The 10,292-nt window shown below is 44.5% G+C and overlaps 1 protein-coding gene across 2 annotated transcripts in view; it reads left to right on the forward strand.

Annotated features, from left to right (window-relative positions):
- The window catches only part of LOC121008346 (queuosine salvage protein-like), a 99,905-nt gene extending 92,648 nt beyond the window's left edge, over positions 1-7,257 (forward strand). For both annotated transcript variants that reach the window (XM_040440814.1, XM_040440815.1), the window contains exon 5: positions 5,886-7,257. In XM_040440814.1, the coding sequence (XP_040296748.1) occupies positions 5,886-6,118 (233 nt within the window). In that variant the 3' untranslated portion in view covers positions 6,119-7,257. The remainder of the gene's footprint in view (positions 1-5,885) is intronic.
- The last annotated feature ends 3,035 nt before the right edge of the window (positions 7,258-10,292 follow it).

Consider the following 10,292-nt stretch of genomic DNA (forward strand, 5'->3'; position numbering starts at 1 on the left):
ACTGCTTTCCACAGGTTCATATTCTGACCCGCTAGATTCGTCAGATGAGGGTTCCCACTCCTCATCCGACTGGGTCAGAATCCTGTAGGCCTCTTCAGAAGAATACCCCCTGTTTGACATTTTGGACTACTAAATTTAGGGGTATTCCCTGAGACTACCCAAGAAAAAAAGCAAACCTGTCTTACAAAGGGGAGGCTAGCGAAGTACTGGAGGCCGCTGCGGTTGATAAAAAATATCAAAACTGATTTTTTTATCGCCGCAGTGCGTGTAAAGTGAATGTGCAGTGATCAAAAAATAATAATTTTTTGTCACTGCGGTGGGGCGGGTGTGGGTGAACGCACGTGTGGGCGACCGATCAGGCCTGATCGGGCAAACACTGCGTTTTGGGTGGAGGGCGAACTAAAGTGACACTAATACTATTATAGATCTGACCGTGATCAGTTTTGATCACTTACAGATACTATAAAAGTACAAATGCTGATTAGCGATACGCTAATCAGCGAATAAAAGTGACTGCGGTGCGGTGGGGTGGGCGCTAACTAACGCTAACTACCTAACCAAGGGGCCTAAACTATCCCTAAAACCTATCAGTCAATACCAGTGAAAAAAAAAAAGTGACAGTTTACACTGATCACTTTTTTCCTTTCACTAGTGATTGACAGGGGTGATCAAAGGGTTAATTGGGGTGCAGGGGGGTGATCTGGGGCTAAGGTGTAGTGTTTGGTGTACTCACAGTTCAGTCTGCTCCTGTGCTGGATCCAACCGACGAAAAGGACCAGCACAGGAGCAGAGAAGCCATATAACAGATCATATTTACTAATATGATCTGTTATCTGGCTTGTGATTCGATTTTTTAAAAATCAGCAACCTGCCAGCGACGATCATTGGCTGGCAGGTTGCTGATGCAATTCTCCTCGAACTTTTGCCGGCCCGCGATGCGCATGCGCGGGCCGGCTGAGACCGAAATCTCGCGTCTCGCGAGAGGACGCGCCGGCGCGTCCACTCGGAATGAAACAACCACCTCCAGGACGCGTCTGTGCGTACAGCGGTCCGGAGGTGGTTAAAGGGCTTCTGTCACCCCGCTAAAGTCATTTTTTTTTTTGGGGCTAGTTAAATTACTTATATTGCGATATATGAAAATATAATGGTCTTATTTACTTTGATTCAGCAGTTTCTTCTAAAAATGAAGTTTTATAATATGTAAATTAGGTCTCTACCAGCAAGTAGGGCAGCTACTTGCTGGTAGCAGCTGCAGAAAAACGTCGTGTTGATTGACAGGGCCAGCCGGGATCTCCTCCTCCGGCCAGCCCTGTCGGCATTTCAAAAATCATGCGCCTGTGTTCATCCGGCGCAGGCGTTCTGAGATGAGGAGGCTCGCCTCCTCAGAACTCCCTCAGTGCGCCTGCGCCGATGACATCACCGAAATAGAAGACGTCATCGGCGCAGGCGCACTGAGGGAGTGCTGAGGAGGCAAGCCTCATCTCAGAGCGCCTGCGCCGAATGAACATAGGCGCGCGATTTTTGAAATGCCGACAGGGCTGGCCGGAGGAGGAGATCCCGGCTGGCCCTGTCAATCAACACGACGAGGGGGCGGTTTTCTGCAGCTGCTACCAGCAAGTAGCCGCCCTACTTGCTGGTAGAGACCTAATTTACATATTTTAAAACTTTGTTTTTAGAAGAAACTGCTGAATAAAAGTAAGTAAGACCATTATATTTTCATATATCGCAATATAAGTAATTTAACTAGCCCAAAAAAAAATAATGACTTTAGTGGGGTGACAGAAGCCCTTTAAGTCTACTAAGATTCCTGAGTGAAATAAATGTGAGCCCTACTAAGTTAAAACTTTCTGATGTCCTGTCAGTATTTCAGCAGTAATGTCCTAGCTAGCATGTGAGCCTGAGGTGCACATCCCATTAATTCACACACTATATTGCTGTATTCACAGACACATGTAGTATCGTACTATATATTTTGCCATGGAAGATTCCACATGCAGACACTAAATGTGTTGAAGAATTTCTATAGCAATCTTACTGAAGGCTGACCCTGACAAAGATCTCAGAACCTAAAACATGAGACTGTCCCCCAACATGTTTCGCCAGCTAATCTGGCTTCATCAGGGGTAACGGACAGAATTGAATGAAACGCTGTTTGAGGACCTTAAAAAGGCAGTCACGTGATTGGAGGCGTGTTACCAAGACCAATCACTTTAGGGTGTACTGGTAGGTGAGTATCAGATAGATGCAAGTAGCCAATGAACGGCCTGTACGTTGCCTCTGACGCTCCACGGGCATCATCCATGTGGGAGTGTTCAGATACGTCAGATGTGCACACGCCCCCTGCACCAAGCCTTACCTTACCAGACCATTATATCAGGGCTCTGCGACTGCACGTGGACTTAGAATGTGGCTGGGGCGGGCGCCTCTCTCATAGTGCGCCTAGGTGTGTACTTAAAAAAGAGAAAAAAATAATAATAAAATACGCCTGCCAATACCATGCCACCATGGGCCACTCGATCCACAACATTGACGTCAGCAAACCGCTCACTCACACGACGCCACACACGCTGTCTGCCATCTGCCCTAAACAGTGAAAACCGGGACTCATCCGTGAACAGAACGCCTCTCCAACGTGCCAGACGCCATCGAATGTGAGCATTTGCCCACTCAAGTCGGTTACGACAACGAACTGCAGTCAGGTCCGGACCCTGATGAGGACGACGAGCATGCAGATGAGTTTCCCTGAGATGGTTTTTGACAGTTTGTGCAGAAAATCTTTAGTTATGCAAAATGATTGTTGCTGCAGCTGTCCGGGTGGCTGGACGATCATGGAGGTGAACATGCCGGATGTGGAGGTCCTGGGCTGGTGTGGTTACACGTGGTCTGCGGTTGTGAGGCTGGTTGGATGTACAGCCAAATTCTCTGAAACGCCTTTGAAGACGGCTTATGGTAGAGAAATTAACATTAATTGCATGGGCAACAGCTCTGGTAGACATTCCTGCAGTCAGCATGCCAATTGCACGCTCCCTCAAACGTTGTGACATCTGTGGCATTGTGCTGAGTGATCAAAGTGCACATTTCAGAGTGGCCTTTTATTGTGGGCAGTCTAAGGCACACCTGTGCAATATTCATGCTGTCTAAGCACCTTGATATGCCACACCTGTGAGGTGGGATGGATTATCTCTGCAAAGGAGAAGTGCTCACTAACACAGATTTAGACAGATTTGTGAACAATATTTGAGAGTAATGGGTCTTTTGTGTATGTAGAAAATGTTTCAGATCTTTGAGTTCAGCTCATGCAAAATGGGAGCAAAACCAAAAGTGTTGCGTTTATATTTTTGTTCAGTGTGTGTGTGTATGTATATATATTAGGGCTGCACGATATGGGAATTTTGTGCGATTGCGATTAGGGCCCTAAAAATTGCGATAACGATGTGCGATGCGATATTTTAAGGGAATTGTGCTAGACGTCTATTTGCTTGGATTTTCTTATAAGAGCCGCTGACGCGGCTGGGTATGACATAGTTATGGGGGCTCTGTGGATGGCGCTGTTATGTGGGGGATCTGTGGATGACGCTGTTATGTGGGGGATCTGTGGATGACGCTGTTATGTGGGGGATCTGTGGAGGACGCTGTTATGTGGGGGACCTGCGGAGGACGCTGTTATGTGGGAGATCTGTGGAGGACGCTGTTATGTGGGGGATCTGTGGATGACGCTGTTATGTGGGAGATCTGTGGAGGACGCTGTTATGTGGGAGATCTGTGGAGGACGCTGTTATGTGGGAGATCTGTGGAGGTGTAGATCTGTGGATGATGCTGTTATGGGGGATTTGTGGAGGACGCTGTTATGTGGGAGATCTGCGGAGGACACTGTTATGGGGGATCTGCGGAGGACACTGTTATGGGGGACCTGCGGAGGACACTTTTATGGGGGACCTGCGGAGGACACTGTTATGGGGGACCTGCGGAGGGCACTGTTATGGGGGACCTGCGGAGGGCACTGTTATGGGGGACCTGCGGAGGGCACTGTTATGGGGGACCTGCGGAGGGCACTGTTATGGGGGACCTGCGGAGGGCACTGTTATGGGGGACCTGCGGAGGGCACTGTTATGGGGGACCTGCGGAGGGCACTGTTATGGGGGACCTGCGGAGGGCACTGTTATGGGGGACCTGCGGAGGGCACTGTTATGGGGGACCTGCGGAGGGCACTGTTATGGGGGACCTGCGGAGGGCACTGTTATGGGGGACCTGCGGAGGGCACTGTTATGGGGGACCTGCGGAGGGCACTGTTATGGGGGACCTGCGGAGGGCACTGTTATGGGGGACCTGCGGAGGGCACTGTTATGGGGGACCTGCGGAGGGCACTGTTATAGGGGATGTGTGCTATGACACATGGGGCCACGAGGGGGGCCAGCATAAGACACACATATAGCATCTTATGCTGGTCCCCCTGATGGCCCCATGTGTCCCTTCATGTGTTAACTCTCCTATTCATAAAATGGCCAGCCTCTGTACTTTCACTATGAATGCACTCACACTGCAGAGAGCGGCAGAGAGCGAGCCGGCCGGCGCGTGACTGACGTCACTGGCACGCTCCTCCCACTTAATTCAGGAAGCAGGAGCGTGACTAAGTGACATCAGTCCCGCGCCGGCCGGCTGCCTCGCTCGCTCCCGCTCGTCGCTGCAGTGCATGCATTCATTGTAAAAGTAAGTACAGAGGCTGTAATAGGACAGAGGACTTTTTTTTTATCAATAGGGGCCCCTTCATATATAATAATCGCTGCATTTTCGGCTCGGCCGAATCGCCAAACCGCATTTGCCGATTATCTATATACACACACACACACACTCTATAAAAGCTGGTAAGACCTTTTAACCCTTTCAAGACCCTCTAAGGGTTATCCAACTTTGTAGGCCCTTTTGCAGGAAATGCGGAGAGAAGCAAACATGTCTGCTCCCTGCTGCCATTGATGCGCTCCTGTCCTGACTCAAACTTTCAGTTTGACAGGGGTCACGTTTGAGTATTGATATGTCTCCCATCTGTCCCATCACTGGATCACGTGATGCATGGGGAACATCTCACCACTGCAGCGGCACATGTGAGCTCTCATGAAACCAGAAATTTACAAACAGAGCAGAACTCGTCAATGGCAGCAGGGAACTGATGGAGCCAGAATGCAGTGTTGGGAAGCAGGGAGGAGCAAGGGTGTATAAAGTGGCTTGTGCCCTCTCTTGCTGCACTTAACTGCTTGTTTGCATATGGATTAAAGGTATTTTTTTCTCCAGAATGAAGCAATTGATTGCTAAGTGAAAGGTATCATTACATTCATAGGAGCTAGCCCTAAAAGGCAGTGTGCCTGGTTTAACAGTGAATTTTGTGGTGACAGCCTCTCATCAAAGTTGCTGCATAATTACCCAGATTTGCAATGTGAGGGAGTCAATTTTTGATATGTCCAGCTACTCACATCTAGATTTTTTTGTAGATACTTATTTATTGAAAACCTATCCTTAAAATAGGACATCAGTATAAGATTGGCAGGGGTCTGACTCCCAGCACCCTTACTAATTACTGCGCCAGAAGTGTCCACTGTGTAGTGGTCCTAGTTCTGGTGCCTGTTTCTAGGCTGGAAAATGGCTGATTGGCAGGTGGTTTAGGAGTGGGACCTCACCCGATTCGATATTGGTGACCTATTTTAAGTATAGGTCATTAGTAAGAAAAAACCAAAGCAACTCCTTTGAGCCTTACATAACCTGGAAAGGACATGGCAGATTCTAGCATGAAATGCCTGTTTCCAGTAGTACTGAATAGTATTCAGCAAGTTGCTAGTTGATGTCCTCTCAGGTTTTTTGCAAAAATAGTCATATATGTCCTAATTTACTTGTAGATTGGCTTTTCAAAAATGGAGATCGTGAAGAGATGGAGATCCGTGGCTGTTCAATTTGGGCCGTTGAACTTGTCTGTGACCACCTGAGGGAATTATTTGAGAAGAATGGGGAAAAAATGAGCAATGAAATTAATCCTGTCTTGATCGATCACTTCCTGTGGGATTATGCTCGAGATTATCGGGAGGCAATTAAAGAAGTTCCTTTTCACAGGGTTAGGTGTATCTACTATTAACCAGATACACAAAAAACCCACTAACCAGTAGTAGCATTTAATCATCCTGTATTACTGCAGTTTGTTATTGATGTGATGCCTAATTGCACCCGAAATATAGATTGTGTAAAAAGATACATATTCCAACTTGACACCTAGCTTGGTATATACTTGAGCACTGGTTTCCAATTATCCATCCAAGGGGTTGTGAATTTGGCGATGTTGGGTCTGTGTTCCATTCCTGTATGTCGGCATAGAGTGTAGAAGCAAAAGAAGTGCTTGTTAATGCTGGTCTCTGTGGCATTTGAAGAGCTGCTGTTATTTCACCTTTAAATCCAAATATAAAATGCCATTTTATGCTCAAATAGTGCAAAGTCTAAATCTAAATGTGGAGCTGTATATTTGTAGACTAAACAAGTTGAAACAGGGGTTCTCCAATACATAATTACAGGCAGGGTTTAAAAAAAAAAGACTCACCTGTCACTGGTACTCCTGTTTGAGCGCTAAGCTTCCCTCTCCTCAGCTTCCTGTCCCCAATGGATCAGAAGATTAATTTACACGCCCCAATCAGTGGCCTTAGCTGTGACACATGTAGGCAGCATGTCATAGAGCAGGAGATGCTGGGCCGAATAATATATAGTTTAATAGGAAAAGATTCAGTGAACAGTGACACTGTACGCAGTCAGGACAGGTTAGTGCGGTGCCTAGAAGAAGACCAGGGAGCTGTAAGTACAGCAAGCAATAGCAGCACTACACTCACCGCTCCTCCTCCATACTAAAGAGTGCTTCCATAATGAAAGCTCTAATTAGTATTCGCTTTATACTGACATTTTTTTCCCCACTTATAAAGTAAAAAATACAGTACATATCAATCTGCTTAGCTCCACAGGCTGCAGATTGCATTGCATTTTATGGTGACCGGTTCCCTTTTAGTGATATGATTGTTTTCCAGGGGACACAACCTGAGCAGTTTCATTGGTTTCAGGTATTAGTGAATTCATTGTTTTCCTCTTCATATTGAGATTCCATTCAGCCCAACTTCTGCCTGCTTTTCTGTTGTCTTAACAAGTTCTGTGTTATGTGTTGTTTTCATTCCTTCGATCTGAATTTTGTACTGAAGATTTAATGGGTATACAGAATAAATGCAATAGTTCATATTATATTTGTGTGTTTTTCTTTTTATGTGTGTAGTTGAATTACTGGTACTCATTTTACATATTTCCTAATAAAATATCCCCTACTAGGGATAAATAAACAGAGGGGTTTTATAATGCCATACTTGTGACACTAGTCATATTACTCAAGATGCTATGCAGTAACCTTTAGAAAGTAATACACTAAAAAACCAAAATGTAGCTGACCTTTCAGACCCACAGTATGCCGTTTACCTGTACATTTAGTGTGGTGTTATAATAGCTTAGGTCACAATATGTCTAGGTAAATGGTTGATTGTCCTCATGGTGCACTCATGTTGATGGTCAAATATGACTTTTCATCTGTTACAACCTGACCATCTATTTCTCAGCTGTTACAACCTGACCATGAAACGCATGGGGGATAAATATCACAGACCCCCCTTTCTCATGATCAGTTGGTCGATTAGATACCCCCTTTCTCATGATCAATCGAGGATAGTCCGACCCAAACTATCAGGTGGATAGGTAATCAATTGTCATGCTAGGACAACCCCTGTAAGGGGTATTCTAATATACAGTATATATAGTAATAAAATATATATATATATCTTTTTTTAGTAATGTCCCACATTATCAGCATTTACTGGCCCAAGATGTGATATTTATTGCTCACTGCCTAGGTTTATGACCTGTAGCTTAACTTCAGCCTGCTAGGCAAGCATTCTCAGTTGCAGCACTGTGAGATATAGGAGGCTTTAACTGGGAAATAATGTGTGAGGCTCAAGCAATAAAGGTTAATAATACATGTGTAGGATATAATTAGAGATGAGCGGACTCCCCTGCATAACGGAAACAGGACAGATCCGTTTTGCAGCCCATAGACTTCTATTATGACAGAATGAATGACGGAATGCCTCTAAAGGCATTCCGTTATGCATTCCGTCATAGAATTGCGTTATGGTCCATGGTAACGGAATCCATAATGCAATTCTGCTTTTACCCCTAAACGAAGCGTGAACAAATTTCAAAATATGAAATTCACTCATCTTTAGATATAATATTAGGGTCCTATTAGACTGACAGATATATTTTTCAATATTGAACGGCATGCAATGATTTAGCAAGTAGTTTGTGTTAAGAAGACATTGGGGGACATTTACTATAGGTTTTAAGCCACTTGTGGTGTAAAAAACCCTCCAAATTATGGTACACGCCATAATTTAACAATGAATTTGTCACTTTTTAAGCTTCTCCGCATTCTTCTGAAGTCCCTAAAAAGGGGTGTAGCTTATCAGGAGGGATTTTGTGCTGCCTGCCTGGATTTACTATAACTTTCGCCCCCAGCTGGCTCACGCCAGTGCAGGGAGATCGACTGGTTTATGGATACGTCAATTTAATAATTGTCACTTATTTAGTTACACAAAACAACAATTGCTACATTTCACTGTTTGCGCTTTGTGATTGTTGCTCATTCGCCTCTTTAGAATTTACACTGTTAACGACTGGCAGATTTTTGATCAGATGAAGAGATTTGGCGGCAACAAATGATAATCTTTCAGTCAGGCAGGTTTGTCCAAACCATGGAAAACTAGTGATTTATCGCTCACTTGATTGCTGCACGCTATTACATATGACAATAATTGCTGAAATTATAAAGATTATATAAAAATTTAAACAATAACCACCCTGTCTAATGGATCCTAGAGTTGTATGAGTTGTACTGTTGCTCTGTGTGTAATGACTCAGTTTCTTGTCCAAGTACTGGAATAGCCCTTTAATGGAAAGTAACCGTGAAATACAGTCAAGGCCTGCCAGAAACAGGCACCAACACAAGTACAATATGCCATTCTGAACAAGGTCTAACCAAGCTCCTTCCTTTTGTTTTCACCTGATGTAATGCTGAGTACTGGGATATGTCATATGCCGGATATGTGAGTTCCAAAGGCTGCAGAATTGTAAATGCAGCTGTAGACTATAGTATAGACTGTAACTTAGAATCAGCACAAGATAAGTAATGTATTTGACATTTTTGTCTAAACTAATATTTATTTATACCATGAAATTGTGGATATTCACTTTAAAACATGTTCTTGTAGGAATGAGCATGTCTGAGCATGTACCAGACTTGTACCATTACTTTATAAATTGAGATTATCTATTGTACTGCTGTGTAATATTGCCTTAAAAACATGACCGGACATGCCTCTGGTAGACTAGCTCTTAAGGAGTTTCATATTTGTGTCTATACTGTATATGTTCTGCCACCCTTACACGTTGACAGGCAGCTAAACTCTTTCCTAACAATTCACTGAGGTAGACACTGGGGGTCCTGTACAGCTTTTATCGAAAGGATCAAAAATAACAGTGCTTACTATGAGGCACGTATATATACATGACACAGTATAATAAGAGCATATGTAAACACAAACATAGAAATACATATGGCATGAATAAGACAGATGTAGGCAAGATGGCTGACTAAGGCTACTTTCACACCAGCGTATTTACTGGATCCGGCAAGGTTCAGCAAAAACGCTTCCATTACTGATAATACAACCGCCTGCATCCGTTATGAACAGATCCAGTTGTATTATCTTTTAACATAGCCAAGACGGATCCGTCATGAACTCCATTGAAAGTCAATGGAGGACGGATCCGTTTTCTATTGTGGCAGATTGTGGCAGAGAAAACGTCCCAATTGACTTGCATTAGGGGTCATGCCGGATCCGTCTTGCTCCGCATGCCAGGACGGAAAGCAAACTACAACATGTTGCGGTTTTCTATCCGCTATGGGAAGGCAACTACACGGAACAGAATGCATTCTGGTGCACTCCGTTCTGTTCCGTTCAGTTTTGTCCCCATTGACAATGAATGGGGACAAAACTGAAGCGTTTATTTCCGGTATTGAGCCCCTATGACGGATCTCAATACCGGAAAACTAAAACGCTAGTGTGAAAGTAGCCTAACCATGAGGGAGGCTGACTTCATGGTATAACATGGGTACAGCAATACTAAGATAACCAGTGTGGGATGATTAGAAAGGTAGTAAGACTCACCGA

Source organism: Bufo bufo, chromosome 7 (assembly GCF_905171765.1).
Source record: "Bufo bufo chromosome 7, aBufBuf1.1, whole genome shotgun sequence".
Lineage (NCBI taxonomy): Eukaryota > Metazoa > Chordata > Amphibia > Anura > Bufonidae > Bufo > Bufo bufo.